Below are 21039 nucleotides of genomic sequence, written 5' to 3' on the forward strand. Positions count from 1 at the left end.
TCTAGTGTGTTGCCTGATCTATTCATAGAGTTTTCTTTCTATTCTAGTAATGTTCAACATCCATGTCTCCAGAACCAACTCAATTCCGTAAGAAAAATTGATAATACATACACATTGTACACTTTCTGTTTCAGACAAATAAGAAACTTGGTTATCAAAAACCTGTTTAGTTACCAAGAACACTCAATCCTATCTTTAATATTTTGTTTATTTCCTTTCTTGATCTTGATTCCTTGGTTCAGACATTCCACCAGTACAACACCAGATGCAAATGTTTGTGTTTCGTATGTACCTCGAACAGTTTTCTGTCCATGCGAGAATAATTGATCACTTTTGCATTGTAATGTACAGTGTTTAGGAAACAAAATAAATCATTTTCAATCATTCATCACAGGACTGTCTACACATGTAGTAAGAGCTACAGAACACCAGAAAACAGTGGACAACATTTCATACTGCAAATTAGAAGGCTACAACCTAGATATGTTCTACTGTAGAACACATAATAAAGATGGTGGTGTTGCCATGAAAATGTAAGTTCATAATCACCACAGAAAAAGTGCTATGGGGAAACAATTTCTGTATTGACAAAGATTTCGAAATTGCAATTCTTAAACTCACATTTTGTACTGTTCCTTTCTATGTCATAGATGTATGTGGAGCCCCCTGTGGAAATTTTGATGCTTTTCTGAAATCACTTGATGGAGTTTTAAGTAAATTAATGTCAGATTGTAGAAGTGTAAATCTTGTCATATTGAGAGATCTGAACATCAATTGATAGTCAGGAAAGCAAATGTTTTACAGATTATATCCTGTCTTATGGGGGCAAAGATCTTCTTTGATTAGTACCCACCAGAATAACAAACACACATAGTAGTTCAATTGATCATGTTATAGCAAATTATGACCATATCATCTCAACAGACATCATAAATGGTCATCTCTCAGATCGTTTAGGTCAAACACTAGTGCTAAAATGTAATACCAAATTCAAACCAAGAAAAATGCATGAGCACAGGCAAATACCATCTGCAAACAACATTGCTACACTATATCATAGTTTAACCTTTAACTACATGGGTGGGGTCTCAGCAGACCCCATGCTACATTTTTTGTTTATAATTTCCATTGATGGCACACTACAGACTCATCATTGTAGATATTCTCAGTGTGCCACTGATGCTTGCAGTAGGTGGACGTGCACCATGCTCTTGCAACAGTAAGTGCCTGTTTTTCATTGTTGAGGTATCTGTAGACCAGACACGTGCTTTTACGCAGTATTTATTTACAGTATGCTAATACAGTAATTTCCTCTTATTTCAGTATATGTACAACAATGACTCGCTTTCTTTGTGATGAAGATGTTGCATGACTGTTGGAAGAAGGCACTGACACAGAAGGTGAAGACACAGAACTAAATGACCCATATGAAGATGTCGATGACATCAGTGATCATGATTCGATACACAGTGAACACCTTTCTGGTTCAGAGATGGAGCTAAGTGAAGGCTCTTCTTCTAGTGAAGAAGATGAAGAAAGCTTAGGGAACTATTTTTATGGTAAGAACAGATTCCAATGGAGTAAATCTTCCCCACATTCATCTCGTGTATGATAGCACACTATTGTACGAGAACGGGCGGGACTGAAAGGACTTGCTGCTTGTAAATGTGAAATGACGCCTGTAGAGCTGTAGAGAGTTGGGAACTATTATTTACTGATGATCTGGTAGAGACTATCATCCACTGTGCCATCAAAAAACTTGAGGACAAACATTCACCTCCATTATTACGGCCATATTATGCCAACAACATTGATTGCTGTGTGTTACAAGCTTAACTTGGATTACTTCTGTTTACGTTGATACTCAAGTCAAATCATGAAAATGTTAGATCACTATGGGTGAAAGATTTTACTGGAAGAGACATTTTTTGAGGTGTAGTGGGGATAAACACATTTTTATTCATTCATTTCAATGTAACCCTTGATGACATCAGCACACGAGAAGGAAGAAAATCTACAGATAAACTGGCTTTGATATGAGGAATTTTTGAAAAGTTTATTAGCAATTGTATCATGAACTATTCTTGTTCAGAATATTTATGTGTTAATGAAATGTTGGTAAAATTTCGAGGAAGGTGCTCGTTCAGAATATTTATCAAAAGTAAACCTGGGAACTATGGCCTGAAAATGCAGTGTATTTGTGATGCGAAAACTAGTTACTTATGTAATGTGTTTATATACTCTGGAAAACCACTTACCCAAAGAAATATCCCTTTCGCAGTGCCAACACAGGATGTGCTAAAACTTGCAGAGCCATTTTATGGAACTAATAGAAATATCACTGGACACAGTTGGTTTACGTCTGTTGAGTTAGTAGACGAATTATTGAAACAAGGACTAACATACTTGGGTACTGTATGAAAAAACAAACAAGATATTCCTTGTCAGTTTTTACCTGATAAAAGAAGACCCACTGAATCATCATTATTTGGATTTGTTTGGGAGAAGACCTTGGTATCATTTATTCCAAAGAAGTATAAAAGTTTAATTTTACTATCTTCCATGCATCACGAAGTGTCTGTAAATCAACAATTGAAGAAACCTGCAATTATAGACTTTTACAATTCCACTAAGGGAGGAGTTGATGCCTTGGATTTGAAATGCTCAAATTACTCTTGCTCATGCAGAACAAGAAGATGGCTGAACACAATCTTTGCTGCAGTGCTGAATATTTCTCTTGTTAATGGATATGTTCTTTGGGTCGGTTCTAATCCAAATAAAAAAGTCAGCAGAAGAGAATACATAAAGTCCGCTGCAATGAGTCTTGTAAAGCCATACGTTTACAGGAGATTAGAAAATAACCCAAATCTGGCCAAAGATATATAGGTAATTATGTGCAAATTGGTTGGCAGAGAGCAAATGTTTTCAACACCTAATGCAGATGAGCCTAGTCCTAGTGTTTCTAAACAGCAAAGGTGTTATATTTGCCCAGCACCGAAAGGTAAAAAGAGCTCTCTAACATGTAACACTTGCAAACAATGTATTTGTAAGCCTCATTCAAAGGTAATCAATTTTTGTTTGTTCTATGAAGCCAAAGGAAATGAATGATTTTGTAGGCACATAATGTAGTGCATTTTTTTGTCTTGTTAGTTTTTTCTGTTTTATAATTTTTATTTGATTTTATGCTCCCATTCTGTACAAAATAAAAAAGTTTAGTTAGAAATTAGTATTTGTTGATTTTTATGTCATTTTAACTGAACTATACAAAGAGAAAACCAAAATGATATGTTTTTGTAAATGGCTTAAAGTTTCTGATAAGAATGATTAATATAAGCACAATAAATAATAATATAAGCACAATAAATGACAGAAATAATAAATACATTGTCTTTTATTATGTAAATATAAAAATATCCTAGTTTTTTCCAGTAAGCACACCTAAACACTGTTGGGGTACTTCTAGACCCCACACGCGACTGTACATTAGCAGAAACAGCGCGTGTACTTGAAGGTTAAGCCAGGAATCAGGAGAATCAGTTATTACTGCCAGTTGGGTCAACAATAAATGGAACATGTTCACAGAAATTCTGACTGAGAATTAAATAGAGACAAGCCATTACAAAAAGTGAGTCTACAGAAAAATCAACTTTTAAAATCAAAACCTGTGCCACTAGATTTTAAAACGAAAGATCTGAAAGAAAAAATGGAAAACATGTATAGCTTACACAGACTGACTAACTGAAGAGTTACATAAAGAATTCTACAAGCATTACAAATATGAGTACCACAAACAAGTCAGGAGATTAAAAGCAGAAAGAATCAGCCAACAGATATGACATTCAGTTAATGTTTCAGACTTGCTGTTGTAAATAAATTCAGAAACAATGAAACAAACTAAAATTAATAATGTACAATTCAATTAACTGTGACTAAAGATATCTCTGATCCCCTTCTGGTTAGCAATATTTTTAATAATTACTTCATAGATACTGTTGAAAATGATGTGTCTATGAAACAGGATATACAGCACACATTTGAGTCCAGTAACAAACAGAACTGTGGTACACTACCTGCAGTAAAAAAAAAAAAAAAAAAAAAAAAATCAAAAAAAAAAAAAAAAAATCGAAAGACTTGCACCTGGCGAATAGTCTACCCGATGGGAGGCCCAAGTCACATTGACATTTACTACACACAATGGGTGAAATAAAGCATTCAGATCACTACAGACTTTCAACTCGCAGCAAACTGATAGAGAAAATAATATTGAGAAATCCTTGATCATTACAGCAATGCTGACATATTAGGTGTCTTCCAGTATGGTTTCATGACGTCAAAGTATCACGTCAACAGCAGTACAATTTGTCCATCATGTCCTTGAAAAAATTAATGAAAAATCCCAAGCAGCAGGAATATTCCTGGACCCCTGAAGAGCTTTTAATAGAGTAAATCATGACATGCTCTTATCAGAAACTGCAAATATTGGTGTCAATGGAAACGCATGCAATTGCTAGAAACATATTTAAAGGATAGATAGCAGTTCATGGAGATTATATACTTTAATAGAGGAGAGGAGAAGGTCAATTATAAGAAATAGACATTTTGGTGTTCTTCAGGGCTCCTTTTTAGGTCCAGTCCCATTTATATACTATGCAAATGATTTCCCAAGTTCTCTTGACAATAAGCAATTGATCACTATGTATGCAGACACTACATCTGATGTCTGCTGTGCAGACAGTGAGACCAGCGTAGCTGAAGGTATACATAACTTTATTAAAAACACAAGAGCTCACTTTGAAAGAGACAACCTAAAAGTAAACACAGAAAAAACTAATATTAGTCATTTTAAACCAAGTGTTCCAAGTAGACAAAATATTGTGATTGATGAAATTCTACCAAAAACCTGTACAGATTGTAAATTCTTGTGTTTATGCATAGATGATTGACTTTCATGGAAGCAGCATGCTGAATAAAAAAAAAAATAAGACCCAGTTTATGTGTATTAAGAAGATTATCACCATATCTTAATTCTGAAACCCTAAGGATTGTATATTATGGATTAGTGTACCCTTCCTTGTCTTGTCTAATAGTATGTGGGGTGACACATGCAAAACTAATATGAAAAGGGTTTTCATACTGCAGAAGTGAGCCTTGAGGATCATAGCAAAAGTAAAACCAGGAACTTCTTGCAAATCCCTATTTATTAGACCCAATATTCGCACAGTTTATGCTATGTATATACTAGAAATTGTAATTCTAGTGAAAGAAGACACTAACATCACAAAAAGAAACCTGGATGTTCAGCACTATGAAACAAGGAATAAAAAAGACTTTCATATGGTTAACAGAATATTCACTTTAACAATGAAAAGCCTCTATGTCAAAGGAGCTGTTTTTAATAATTTATTACCAAATGAAGTTAAGATTTTGACAGGGGATACTTTTAAAAAGCAAATTGAGCAGTGGCTTATCCAAAAATGCCCTTACAACTTGAATTTATCATGAATTATATTGTAATAAGAAATGACGTAAACTAAAAAAACTGTAATTGTAAAAACTTTATACTCATTTGAAAATGCTCATGCATAAAAAATTACTTGTTAAGAGCAATAAAATGAAACTGAAATTTATCTACGATAATGATCAAAGCAGACGAAATGGATTAAAATTTGGGCTGTGGCTGCTACGCAGAAATGCCAAGAAACTGAAATTGTTTATTTATTTTCACTGTCATTTTATCTCACTGTTGCAACAAAAAGGGGTGGGGAAGGGGGTTAGAAAGGAAGATTAGGGTTTGTAATTTAGGTTTTCCTGAGATAGGAAATTCTGAAAATTTTTCAGTTATTCAGACAGATGGTATCATACAGAAAGCACAATATTGTGGCAAGCTGATTTCTTGACATCTTCTGGTGCTCCTGATGACTGTCTGTCTGCTGCTGTGCACCATCTTTATATTCTCGTGCCCCTCCCACAGCCTCCAGCCAGTCAGCTCAAGGCCTGGTCCATGGTGAGGGAAGCATGACATTGGGGCTCAGTTCAATGTCTTCAATTGCATTGCTGCACATGTTTCTCTGCCAGAATCATGATAATATGTCTTTGTCCACTTCAGTTACCATGATGAGATTGTATTTCAACACATATTGCTGCCGTGCTTTGGCCATACACAGGGCTAGGTCCCAGGCCTTGCTTAATTGTGCTGCTATTTTTATTTATAAGTTTGTCTTGTAGTTGGATCTCTACAGCCTCAACCTCTTTTAGAATGCATTCCTATAGGTTGTTGGACTTTTGTAACAACTTGGTGCCATTGCAATTCATGTCATGTGCACAAGAGTTTCAGTGCTCTGCCACAGTGGTCTTTGATGGCTGGTCATTTATGCTCAGTCCATCTCTCCTGTATATGAGAGTTGTATAAAAAATACAGCCTTGAGGGAAGGTGCTAGGCTAAATCAGACAACAGTACCATGCACAGTGGTTAATTCACTATCAAGCTCGCCCATCAGCTATTCGCTACTTTGCTCAGTGTTGGTTTGGCAGCCATCTGAGATGGATATGTTGATCACCGGTCCTGCCAAGTATGAGGTTCGACCAGTACTCTGGTTTCTTCATGCAAGGAAGTTACCACTGATGGAGATTCATTGGCAACTGACTGAGGTTTATGCTGAAGAGTGCATGTTTGTTCAGCACATCCGCAAATGGAGCAGGGCTTTTGCTGAGGGTCATACGGAAGTTCATGATAAAGAATGGAGTGGAAGACTGCCAACTTTGGATATGATTGTCCAGAAGATCAACAGTGAGTTGCTCAGAGATTGGAGGGTCACTGTCCGTGAACTTGTTGAATGCATTCCTGAAGCTTCCCATGGCACAATTGAAAGAACAGAAATGTTGGGTTATCATGAGGCGGGCCTGGATGCTGACTGGCAGGCACAAGGAAAAATGCCTTGACCGTGTTCAGAAGTTTCTTCAACAATGTGAGGGAGGAGGCAACAAGGAGAAGTTGTTGGACTCTGTCATCATTGGAGATGAAACGTGGGTGTTTCATTACACCCCACAAAACAAAACAACAATCTTGTCAGTGGCGTCAATCTGATTCACCAACACCGAAAAAATCCAAGCAAATGCTGTCAGCTGGAAAGGTTATCGTGACTATGTTTTGGGATTGCAAGGGAGTACTCCTCATTAATTTCATGCAACCTGGGATGACAATAAACTCAGATAGATATTGTGAAACATTGACCAAACTCCGACAAGCAATCCAGAATCACCGGAGAGGGCAACTGACAGAGGGAGTAGTACTTCTTCATGACAATGCTCGACCCCACATCACTTGTCAATCACAGGAGCTTTTGAAGAAATTTAGGTGGACTGTAATGTCCCGTTCCCCATTTAGCATGTACGTAGCCCCGATGGATTATCACCTCTTCCCCAAATTAAAGGAACACGTAGGTGGCAAAAGCTTCAAGAGCTATGATGAAGTCCGATCAGAGGTCACACGCTTCCTCAGTGGGTTGGTGTGGAGACTTCTTTGACTTAGGAATACAAAAGCTGTAGCATATCTTCAAAAGTGTGTCAAAAAAATGGAGACTATGTTGAAAAATAGAGAAAAGTGAAAGCTTTTCAATGATGTATAAATTAATAACAATAAAAAATATCTTCTATTTGTAGAAAATATGGGAACCTTACTTTTGGTAGAACCCTCATACATTCTCCAGTAGTAGCAAGGGATGGAGTAGACTCAGGATTTCTGAGTCCTACCTCATCCATGACCGACCCAGAAAAGGCTTTTGTCTTGTCTGGTGGATGGATCATGCACTTGACATTATGTTTCTGAAACATTATATTGGGTCTTGTTGATGTATTCCTGATGTATGAGATAGTCACCATTGCAACTGGTTTGCTTCATTGTCAGCAGGTTGTGGTATCAGCATCATGATCTTTGGGCACACTGTATCTGTTATATGGAACATGGCCTCTACACACTGCAATTCAGCTGCTAGCCTGTCACAGTCAAAGGTTTCACATGCTCTGTGTACTAGCATGCTTAACACATCTCATTGTGAAGGACCATGACAGCTGGAAGCATGCAAGTACAAGTCTGTATGCATCAGTTTACAACAGTTACTGTCTCCTAGTGTGCCACTGGGATTCACTTGATGAGCGTTTTCAGAAATGGAAACTGATTATTTTCTTCTACATCTGTCATGAATTTGATGTCCTGATGCAGAAAATCCAGGTCTTGCATGAAGTCTTGTAAGTGATGTCATCTATGCTGCCAGATTACAATCATAACATCTACATATCTAAAAATTCATGACGGCTTACAGACTACTGACTCCAAGGCTTCCTCTTCAAAAGCTGCCATAAATATATTGGCCACCACTGGTGACAACGGGCAGCTAAATGCTTCCATGACCCAAACTTTTCTCCTACAAGGCTTATGCACTCTCTTGGCGGTACCCAGGTCTTGACCCAGGTCTTGACCTGGCTGGAAGATCTCGAGCTGCTGGCTAAAATGTGCTGAATTTTGTTTGTTTTGTTCAAAATGGCCGAGCATTGCTGTCAGGTGCTTTTGCTAATGCATATATTGCTGCATCAGTGTTGCTATCAACTGAATGGATTGACATTCTTTTCTTCTGGAGTTGGAACAGTCTGTAAAATCTAGGCAGCACAGCTGCTCAAGTACAAAGTTTCTTCTCCATCTTGTTAAGTTGGAAGTGCACTGGAGAAGCTTGATGGTTCTCTTCTTTACTCAGTTGGTAGAATCATCTTCAATTCTGTAGTAGGTCACGCATTTTTGCTGGTATATTTAACATGGAACCAGGCCCATGCAATTCCCTATGTCTGCAGGGAGGATGATTGTTTCAGAATCTTCTTGGAGCTGCTCAAGTGCTTTCCTCTCTTCCTTGGAAATGTTTGGCTTCAGTGGAGTAGCCCTAGTAAGTGTAAGGCATATATCACTGGGTATTTCCTCTGCAGCATCTTACTGAAGTGCAAGTGCAACCTGTTCGACTGTGCTGATAAATTCTGCTGTATTTGGGGTCTTTAGTGCCAATGTAACATTCCAATCTTTCCTTGAACAGATAAAGCAGCGTCATCAATTATTTTCTGTGCAAAATCAATTACAGTTCTCTGAGATCCTTCTTGCAGTGGTTTAGCCATAGGGCATTCATATTTAGCAGCATGTATGCAAGTGGCCAGCTGCCATGCTCTGCTGGTTTGAGACCAGCTAACTGCATCTATCCACTCCCATGGGTCATGGGGAAGTGTCAACTCCAACTGCAAATGGAATGTGAAGAGTTCTCTTGAGGTGTTATTGAATATGCATCCAGAGCACCAGATCCTCTCCCAGACTAGGGCAAGGTTGGCTCTTCTGGTGATTTGGCTGGTGGCTGGATTTCTGATGTGGTGAATGACCTTCACAGAGATGGTAGTATTCAGCTCTCTCAGCAACTCATCACAAAGAAAAGAGAGGCAGAAGTCAATCCATTCTGTCCCAAAGATTATCAAGCTTCTTAATTTTGCTGAGCACCTCCTGCCCTTAGAGGTACTTGATGTGTGATTTTAGGTTTTCCTAGCATAGGAAAATTTGAATATTTCTCAGGTATTCAGCCAGGTGTCATTGTCTATAAGGCACAATAATTTAGTAAGCTGACTTCTTGCTTTCTATAAGCATTCCTGATGAATAGGTGCCAATTTTATATCCCTTCACCAAGCCTGCTGCCTGCAGCCAGCCAGCTCTGGGCACTGACCTTGTATAACAGTGGGGGGGGCGTAAACATCAAGGTTCAATACAATGTCCTCAGTTACAGGGTCCTGGTCTCTGCCTATATGGCATCATCCTCACCATCTGCCATGATAGGGGTGGATTTCCATATAGATTGCCACTGTGCTTTGTCTATGCTTGTGGCTGAGTCCCACACCTTGCTTAATTGCATACTATTGCTTTTAGTTATTAGTTCATAGTGTAGCCCGACCTCTACAGCAGAGGCATGCACCAAGCCTGTGCAGCCTGCCCATGACCACAGCCTGGGAAGCCTTTACTCACACTGTCCAGTCAACTGGTCAAGCCACACTGAGGCCCATGACCTGTACGGTGCCCCACCAGAACCAGAGTCTGTCCAGACAGCCATGTGGCTCAGCTGCTCAACAAGTCATGCCTGTTAGGTGCTATACTGTTGTGGGCACAAAGCAAAATCTCTCTGGTCCATTTTCAAGCAGTTTTTTACTTTGCACAGTATTTACCAACACAGTACTTCATATTCAGTCTTATATTAAAATAACTGAAGGCTGTAATATCAGCAACATGGTGGTTACTTAAATATCCACTACTGCTTTAATTGCTAAATCAGCCTATTCTTATGTGCATGAGAAAAAGCTCTGTACATTAAAATGCAGTGAAAATAGTTTGTTCTGAAAATGGTTGTCCTCCTAATTAGTAAATTTTTGTGATACTAACCTATGTATTTAAAAGTTTTTATTGACTCTCATGGATGTAAGATGGTTATATCAGAGCAGAACTGTTCTCATATAGTGTGACATTTGTCTTTATCGTACCAGGTGTACCTTTCTCTAGGCAAAATGTGCTTCTGGCTGTGGCTTGTTTGTCAAACATTTTATTAAAAATCAGCAGTTTAAATTTATTTCTTCAGGGTTCAAACACAAACCTGTGTAAAGTATAAGATCATATTGAATCATCCATTGAAAGCCTTACAGTTTATAATCAGTCTAAATTCCAATCACATTGAGTGCCTCAATACCTTTCATGATTTCCAATTAGAAATTCATCTTACTTCTGATGAAAATATCAAGAAGATTAAGGGAGATTTGAAGGGATATGGAAAAATTTCAAATACTATTTTCCTGCTCTATCTAGTAATAACAACTGGATTTGCAATCACTAGGAAAAAGATAAGAATTTTGGAATCCACATGAAGTGTAAATTGAAACAAGCAGCTACTTGAAACTTCCAGTGACTAAGTTACAGAAAATAAATCTTTGTTGCTGATAAGTTTCTGGTTAATCTTAAAGGCCAAGTTTCCATTGCTAGCAGATAAAGTGGTGCATGTTTATTACCACATATCTGTGTGAAAAGCTTTCCCTTTCTTACATGCATATAAAAACTAATTCCAGAAACAAACTTCACAGTGAAAGCAATCTGAGATTGTCTTTACCTTCTGTGGATCCTCATTTCAAAATTATGTCACATGCAAAGCAAGCAGATCCTCCTCAATGAATTCTGAGGAAGGGTTGAGCCAGTTAATTCCATAATGAAAATTTGTAGATTAACAGAAAAGTTCAACATACCATCATCAGGCCTTTTGACGTGGTACAGGTGAAATGTAAAACTGTATAGAAGCATTAGGGCTTAAACAATTTGCATTGAATTCAGTTACATCCACGTTGCAATATGTACTTTTTTGTTTTACATCCATTATTTTCCTTTACGTGTTATTTTTCTTTGTAAACAATGAAGTACACTCTGCTCCTAGCACATCAAACCTTCACAATTCTCAAATGAATGCAGATGATTTATAAAGCAGTTCCACATGTTTATGACCAGTCAGTCCCACCTTTACAGACTGCCTGTCTTCTTGGTGCACCGAAAACTGTTGGCACCCGTACCGGAACAAGTCATGGGCCTTGAAAGCACATTGCGGCTTGTGTACTCCATTGCTGGTACACTTGAGATTGACCACATGTGGTGTAAGCAACAGGATGGATCAGTCGGCCATAGCCAGGCTTGGGTGATTGAATGTGGCCTGATGCACAGTTCAGCTCTACAGCCTCTTTTATTACACAATCCCAGAATTTGTTGGAGTGTTAGCTGATGCTGTCACAATTCATGACAATTATATGGGAGATGCAGTGCTCTGCCACAGTGGACTTTGTCAGACGTTCATTGTGCGTGTGGCATTTATACTTAGTGCATCTCTCCTCTGCCATCCAGATAGTATGGTCACATAAATATTACTGCACTGCAAGGAATGTAGGAGATTCCTGGTTTCCAGAATCCTATGTCATCTCTGACTGAATCCAATAAGACTTTTTTCTTTACTGGTAGGTGGAACACTCAGTTGATATTATGTTTCTGGAATATTCTTCCAGGTTTTACTGATGTGTTCCAGACATGTGTGGTAATTGCCATAACAACAGAAGTCTCTTCATCCTGAGCACACTGTGGCTTCAGCTTCTTTGGTCCTAGAGCACATTGACTATGGCAGCTGTTGTAACCGTTCATCTGGAATGCGGCCTATAGATGTTGCAATTTGGCTGTCAGATTGTCATGGTATAAGATTTCATGTGATATGTGGACTAGTGTGCTTAACACACCTTATTGAGAAGGGCATGACAGGTGAAGGCATGCTAGTACAAATATATATGTGTTGGTTTACAGTAGACACTCTTTCCTAATGTACCATCTAGTTGTCACTTGATGAGCACGTCCAGAAATGGAAGCTGAGTATTGTTTTCTATCTCCATCATTAATTTGATGTTGAGGTGCAACAGTTTCAGGCACTGCACTAAGACTTGAAGGTAACGTTGTCCATGCAGTCAGATTATGAATATATCGTCCACATATCACATCTGTAGTAAATTCCATTGAACAGAAAATATGTTGACATAAAAACATGTCCTATAAGACTTCTTGCAACACCTGAGTTTGCTGCATCAGACCAGAAAACTCATGACAGAGACAGAAAAAAACTACTTTCATTTCCAGATGCATTTGTCAAGTCTGCAGATGGCATAACAGGACACAGCATCTACTGTAAACTGACATATACAGATTTGACTTGCATGTCTCCAGTTGCCATGCACCTACACAATGAGAAGGTGTCCTAAGCACACTAGTGCACAGAGCTTGAATAATCTTGGACTATGACAGTATGGCAGCTGAGCTGTAGCACCTACAGGCTGTTTGTGTGTGAAAAGCTATGGAAACTGTCAGACACAATATGCCCTAAGACCAAAGAAGCTGATGATGAAGGGAAATCTATTATATTTGTAATCATCTTATATGTTGGGAACACATCTGCAAAAATCAGAAGAACATTCCAGGAACATAACATGAAGTGCATGTTCTGCCCACTAACTAAAATGAAAGACTTCTTAGGATCAGTCAAGAATGATCTAGAACCTCAGAGACCAGGAGTTTATCACATCACAGCCAATGAAGTCCACTGATGTGGAGAACTGCAATTCCCACATACATGTTATGAATTACAATGGCACCAAGTTGTCATACTAATAAAAAGACTAATAAATAAAGTCAAAGGCTTTCAATTACACAATGCCTTGGACACAGCCTTGAGCATGGTTCAAAACACAGTGGTAATCTGTGTGTAAATCCATTACTGTCATGGGAATTGGTGAGGATGAGGAAGCATTTTTGCCATACCAGCAGAACGCTTGAGGTGCCCACTGCAATGTGACTGAGGACATTGGACTGAGCGATGGTATCACACTTTCCCCACCACTATACCACAATTATGCTCATAGCCAGCTGGCCAGAGGCTGCAGGCGTGGGTCAGACGATGTCAAGGTAGTGCCCAGCAAATGATAATCAATCATCAGGAGCTCCAGAAGATGGCAAGAAGTGAGCTTTCTAAAGTATAAAGGTTTCTGGACGTTGTAGCCTGGCTGAATAGCTGAGAAATATTAAAAAAAGATTTGGGTTTAACATTCAGTTGACACTGAGGTCACTACTCACAATGTATCATCTTTGTACAGGTGCATGTGAACCTCCATGTCGTGGCTGCATGTGAAGCAGGGCATGGGTGGTCCATTTCTCAGGGGGTGAAGACACAGATGTACATGATTGGCCATGCCATAAGCATTCTTAGTATGAGGCTTCACTGGACCATTCTCACAAAGATTGTAGGGTATGAATCACCAGGTTGAGAATTTGTAATGTGATAGGGTTAGCAGATTGCAAGTCCTGCACTGTACTTGACTTCTGTTGTGAGAGAGGGTTGTTTGAAACCAGCAAATTGTACAACATGACTTGGCCACACAGCTGTTGCAGTCTTTCAAGAGGGAGCACATGTTGTGTCCTCTGTGAAGAAACCATCCTGGCATTTCTCTGATTTTAAGAAATCATTCCGTCACTTGGCCCAAGTGGTTTAGGAAAACCAAAGAAAATCTAAATTTTTACGATCAGATGAGAATTTGAAATGCTTTCCTCCTGAATGTGAGTTCAGTCTCTCATCTACTGTGCTGCCTTCTGCCTCCAAGAAGATCTGTGCATAATCATGTGGATACATATGTATTGCATAGATAATCATCCCTTTTTGAAACAGACCTCATCATTTGACTTTTAGTTTTATTTATTTTAGTTCATTTTATTAATCCTGTAGGAACTCAGGTACGGTCAGGTGAAAGTGATATGACATGGATCCATACATTAGAGTTCATTACTTTATTTACATGACATATATACACCATTGTGGATTAAATGTACTAACATAACACAGGTTGTGTCCAGAATAAACTGGCAGAGAGTGTCTAGGTTATCCACTCAGAGCCACTCAATAGTCAGAGTCTCACTGGTCAAGTCCCCATGGAGGGGAGTGTCTAGGGTACCCACTCAGGGCCACTCAATAGTCAGAGTCTTACTGATCAAGTCCCCATGAAGGCCCCCCCCCCCCCCCTCGCCCCTCTCTCCAGCACAGGATAAGGAGAGAAGAGGATTTGAATATCATTGTGATCATCTTTGCACAGGTGCACGTGGACCTCCATGTCGTGGCTTCCTGTGAGGCAGGGCATGGGTGGTCTATTTCTGAGGGGGTGAAGACACAGATGTACATGATTGGCCATGCCATAAGCATTCTTAGTATAAGGCTTCACTGGACCATTCTCACAAAGATTGTAGGGTATGAATCACCAGGTTGAGAATTTGTAATGTGATAGGGTTGGCAGATTGCAAGTCCTGCACTGTACTTGTCTTCTGTTGTGAGAGAGGGTTGTTTGAAGCCAGCAAATTGTACAACATGACTTGGTCACACAGCTGTTGCAGTCTTTCAAGAGGGAGCACATGTTGTGAAAATGGCTTTTTAAGTGTAACAAGTCACCCACTAAATGTTGGTGGATCCATGGTGTGCTGTTAAAATGTCTTGCTTAATGCAATGACATGTTATCCAGGCAGCACAAGCACTGCAGTATGACAACATTGCAGATGAGCACCTTGGGTAGCAGGCTGCACAGAATGGTGGTGAAGTGTACACCACCATTGGCATTTGTGCACAGAAGAGCCAAAACCCAAGTGGAACCAGCATAGAAACATGGTGAGAGGTGCAGTAAGATCAGTGTCCACTGTGCGACAAATTTTTGTGTTATCGGGTAGCCACTGTAGGGAAGTGTTGTCCCTTCATGAGGCAGAGGTCAGCCAAGTCGTGCTGTCTCAGTAGCATTCAGATAGAGGCATAACGTCATGGCTGACTTTCTTGATATGGAGGGAATGCCAACTTCTTCATCAGCTGTCAGGCAAAGTCGTGATATCTCGGCCAGCTGGGATGGCATGACTATGAGGATTTCTTGACCAGTCAAGGGCAGCTAAATTGATGTGAGTTTGGGTTCCTGCCATCAGGAGGCCAGTGGACATTGCAGCAAGGCAAGATGGTTGCCATTATTGATGGCATCAGTTATACATTGGTGATTGTACAAAATACAGAGCATCCCACATAAAACAGGGTGTACCAGTTAATCATCTCTAGTCGAGCTGCTTGTGAAGTAGCCTGGATGCCCATGGCCACCACTTCCAGTACCTCTTATAAAAAGGTAACTGCATTTTTTTAACGTTACTATTATCTATCATTTTTTAATTATATTATTGTTACTTGAATCTCATGCATGAGACGTACTGATTTTATGTGCGAAGGTCACTCCAAAAGAAATCCATCTTTTATTCTACATGTTCGAAAGTTTTACAGTGTGTAGATACAGCCTTTACAAACAATATTTTCATTTCTCCACATAATTTCCATCCCTCTCAACTGCCTTACGCCATCTTGGAACCAGCACCTGTATACCCACACGGTAAAATTCTGGACCAACCTGTTGGAGCCACTGTCTGGCAGCGTGCACAAGGGAGTCATCGTCTTCAAACCTTGTTCCACAAAGAGAGTCTTTCAGTTTCCCAAAGAAATGATAGTCATTGGAGCCAGGTCAGGACTGTAAGGCAGGTGCTTCAGTGTTGTCTATCCAAGTTTTGTGATCGCTTCCATGGTTTTTTGACTGACATGTGGCCGTGCATTGCCGTGCAACAGCAAAACATCCTGCTTTTGCCGATGTGGTCGAACACAACTCAGTCGAGCTTGAAGTTTCTTCAGTGTCATCACATATGCATCAGAATTTATGGTGGTTCCACTTGGCATGATGTCCACAAGCAAGAGTCCTTCAGAATCAAAAAACACTGTAGCCATAACTTTTCCAGCAGAAGGTGTGGTTTTGAAATTTTTTTTTCTTGGGTGAATTTACATTATACCACTCCACTGATTGCCACTTTGTCTCTGGTGAAAAATGATGGAGCTATGTTTCATCACCTGTCACAATGAAACCTGTATTTTTACAAAAATAGTGTGCATTTCTTTTGGACTGACCCTTGTAGGATACCCTGTAGTAGGGTAGAAAATAATGTCCAAGCACTGTGCAGTTGGTTGAAAGGCACAATTGTGAAAATGTTTGCTGTCTGGATACAGCTTGGTTAAATCTGTAATACTGATAGTAACAAGCTGTCTAACTAGTTGTCTTCATCCAGCATTGTTAACAACACCTCTTACCTGAATTTAAGTCCTATGGAGAGTGTTGAATGCACCATTGGGAGCACCAAACATATCAGTAATATATCCCGAATAAGTCACTTCTTGCACATTGATGGAGGGTGGAAAGCCGTAGATGCCCTGGGTGGTCAGTTCACTACACAGCTGTGGTGTTGTTTCAGATTTGAACATAGTCTGATGTATTGCACGCTGATGTTCTACATTGTAGTATGACATGTGAAACAGGGATGCAGGAAAATCAGTGTCATTTTGTGTGAAATGTGTAGGGGTGGGGTGCAATAACCGCTGCATTGTTGTCACACAGTAATCAGCTTGATAGGAAAATGAGAAAATATGGCATGATGTGGTAGTCATTGGTCACCATTATAGGAACCTGGGTACAGACAGGTGAGATACAATATGACATGGATCCATTACTTTATTTAAATAATATACATTAAATAAATAAATTAATGTACACTGTTTCTGACCAAACATCCTAACATAACACAAATCAAGCACAGTTTAAACAAGCAGAGAGTATCTACTCAGTGCACTTGATGGAGATGTTATGATGGGAAGTCTTGATGGTCAAGTCCCCACAATCCTTAGGAGTAGCATAAACTGATTCAGGAATTTTTGGGTGCTGTCTTCCTTAACATATTGAGCAATATATGAGATAAACAAAGGCTTGTGTTGGTGCTTTACCATATTTACTCGAATCTATGCAGCACTCGAATCTAAGCCGCACATGAAAAATGAGACTCAAAATAAAGGAAAAAAAAATTCCCGAATCTAAGCCGCACCTGAAATTTGCGACACGAAATTCGAGGGGGGAGAACCTCACCTCCAAATCGAAACAACGTTGGTCCATTGTAATATGAGACACAATTTACGTCGAATGAATGACGATACAGCGACAGCTTCACAGTTAAGCTTTACCAGGTAGCCATTGCTATGTGTCAGGCGCTCCGTCCATATTTATATGAGTACCCTTCCTTTTTCACGTGCTCTGTCTGGTTTGAATCGATTGCTTATTTTGCTTTGATCTGATAAGTGCCGTTTTCTTTGTTACAGGTGTTCACGTAATCCTAAGCTGAAAATGCATTACTGTACTGTGTCATGCATTGTTTGTCTCATTCTGATAGTGCGTGTTTACGGCCTGTCGCCGCTCGCAGCACGGCTTGCTTTTGTGCGCGCTACCGCCGCTTACAAAAAAAAAAAAAAAGACAGAGAGGAATCGTGTCATTAGCGAAACAATGGCAAGATACTGCTATTTGTTGTTACTTACACTGCTGCTTTCTTTGATAATGATCAACAAGAACCAAATAATAGACTGCGTATGATAGAACATGTTCTGAACGAGAGTTCGGCGAAAATTTTTCTCCGTTTGAAAATCTTTGCGGCCGCTTCTTTAGTACATCAAATTCTGCACAGAAATTAGAGTCATCTTAGATTTAAATATCTAGTCAGTTGCTGTGCTTCATTTCTGACTGTATAACAATAGGCATAAGAATAATACGAATATAAACATGAGACGATATGTATATTCTTCCGCGTTTGCTGTTGTCTCACTCTAGTTTCGTAGTTTATTAGGCAGACGGGATTTAAATGAGATAGCAGCAAATGCGAAAGAATACATGGCAAAATGTTTATATTCGATTATTCTTATGGTGAAGAGAATACTGCATGTGATTCACATTTCATCAGGTTCCTATTAGCAACCATCTCTTCTCACTGGTAGGAAAAAATTCAGAACGTAGAGTTGGCCATGTTGACAAACATCCTAAACAGTCTTGCCAGTCGGATTTTCGTAGTACATTGAAATTCTGCTACATTCGAAGATGAACAATACGGAATTTGTATTTACTTCGTTGGATAATATATGAAAATGCAGTGGTCGAAACTCGGGGCAGAGAAAAAAAGCTCGTCTTCCACCATTTTTTTTTTTTTTTTTTTTAATTTATTTACTGATGCAGAGGTTTTGGCGAAAGTATTTATCTTTGTGCCTACAAAGCATATCTGTGTAGCACTACATATATTTGACAGCAGAAGTTATAGTTGTAGCGGCACCTACCAACATTTTTCAGAACTTCGCTTGCTTTGCACTTGATTCTAAGCCTCAGGCGGTTTTTTGGATTACAAAAATCGGAAAAAAAGTGTGGCTTAGATTCGAGTAAATACGGTCGTCAGGAACAAACAGAAACTATAAGAAATATGTACAGAATAATAACAATTTTTTTTATTTGTTGTACATGCTCAGCAATTGCTGTGCATGCAAATGCTAGTGCCATTGAGTAGAAAATTCATGAATGCAAGGTGAAGCCCATCAAAACTGATGTTAGATTTCTGACAGGGTATGTCAGTTCTTGGTCAACATATTTAAGGGTGCATTGAGCCCAATGAACTTTTGTCATGATGGAATGTTACAGATGAACATGCTTAGTCTTCTACACAGCATAATGCCTGTAGCATGTTTGTATACTTGGCTGGTAAACTAGATGTTTGAAGTTTCTTTGTACAGTATTTGTTACTTATCTTAATGTGAGAAATGTATTGTCTGAATTTGTTCGTATTCTGTATACCTGTTTATATTCTGTATACCTGTTCATATTCTGTATACCTAAGTCATTAAGTCCAAAAGCAAGTAACAGAAGGTTTTTTTGCATCACCACATAGGCACAAGTGCCACTATAACCAATGAAAATTCCAATAATATCCTTTTATTCGATTGTTGGTTAATTTCTCAAGCTACAGTATTATAGCCACTTACTTCTGGTGAGTAAATATTAAGATACAGGCAGTCTTCTTCACCACTGTCACCTCCTTTCTGTACACACTTAGGCCCAAATTCCAAAGCATCTTTCAAGTCACTCCAGGATGACACTGGAACTGGTGGCTGAAAATTTTTGTTGTCACGTTACTTTAATATAATCTGTGCAACTACAATATTTTCATTGGTTAGTTACATAATGAATTTAACACCAATCAGTCATGCCTTATGTGACAAAAAAATAGCATACACAAACAAGCACTAACAAATCAGGCTTCTGGTGACACTAGCAGTTGAACATGTAATTGCAAATGTGAACTATCTTTGTGGCTTAGTGACAGATGATCTAGCAGCTTCCTCGGTTATGTTTAATGGCTCTGAGTTATGTCTCTAGTTTTCTCCTGAGTTTTATTCCTTGGTTTCTGTGTCTGTTGTAGTAATACATTGCATAGTACTTACACTGCCATTACTCAATTGTGGATTTTAGTATCCACAAAGGTGACCTGAACAATGGCAGACAATAAGCAAATCAAAAGTGCAATCACTTCACTTACTAACATGGACTCTACACCTCGAAGACACTTATTGGGTGTTTGAGAAGACCTTCAGACTATTTCACAACCGATATTAACTTCTGGGAAAGTGTAGAGTACTTCATATTATGTGTACGGTAGCTCATGGACAGTTCACCACCAAGCTACATCATGCCTCCCACCATGCAGTGAATTCATTGCACTGCTGTACATGTCACAACAGCCTTCTCTTTGGTTGCAGCTTCTTGAACTTTCCTTTGAGGCTTATAGCATCTCAGATGATAATATACAATTCATTCTCACTAATGGAGCATTGGAATCACAAACTTTGTTGTTATTATTGGAGGTTGTACACATCATGCTTCCTGGGTCTATAGATACACACATTGAGAACAGAATTCTTCACTGATTGTGCAAACCCATGGACATCTGCAGTCAGTGACCACTGCAAGGTGAAACTACTGGTGACAAGGCCCCTTCTGTTTTTTGGTGTCACCTGTGAGCATTGGTTTCCACAACCAAGGTTTAAAACACCACATTTAAACAGATTTGAATGAGCCAGTTATCTTTTGCAATGAAAAATGCAGTGATTTCCAGTACTTCCACACCTTTCAACTCCAAATTACTGATTGCACATCAACTTTATCAGGTTCCATGACTCAGTAACACAAGGGGGTCCCATAAACTGGACAACCCTGGCATCATGGACATGATTATGGATGCAGCTACCACTTGCAGGTGAGTGCACTGTGATGCAACTCTGACACTCTCTAGCACCAACTCTAAGGAGTTCCAACCTCTCCCAGCACCAGCCAACTTACCAGAAGGTGCAGCACATAAGGTAATGTCAGCCAGCATGAAAAATTGTGCTGATATCATTCAGGCTTCAGACAACTGGTATTCATATGCATACTAACATGCAAGTACCCAAACGGGGGCAGTGATCAAAATTATGGCCACCAATTTCTACACTGTACAGTGC

The 21039-nt window shown here is 39.2% G+C and overlaps 1 protein-coding gene across 1 annotated transcript in view; it reads right to left on the reverse strand.

Annotated features, from left to right (window-relative positions):
- LOC126471567 (putative inactive carboxylesterase 4) overlaps positions 1 to 21039 on the reverse strand; it is a 164236-nt gene that overhangs the window by 42785 nt on the left and 100412 nt on the right. Inside the window, exon 3 of the mRNA XM_050099829.1 lies at positions 19525 to 19650. Within this exon, the coding sequence (XP_049955786.1) occupies positions 19525 to 19650 (126 nt within the window). The remainder of the gene's footprint in view (positions 1 to 19524; positions 19651 to 21039) is intronic.

This window comes from Schistocerca serialis, chromosome 1 (assembly GCF_023864345.2).
Source record: "Schistocerca serialis cubense isolate TAMUIC-IGC-003099 chromosome 1, iqSchSeri2.2, whole genome shotgun sequence".
In the NCBI taxonomy this organism is placed as follows: domain Eukaryota; kingdom Metazoa; phylum Arthropoda; class Insecta; order Orthoptera; family Acrididae; genus Schistocerca; species Schistocerca serialis.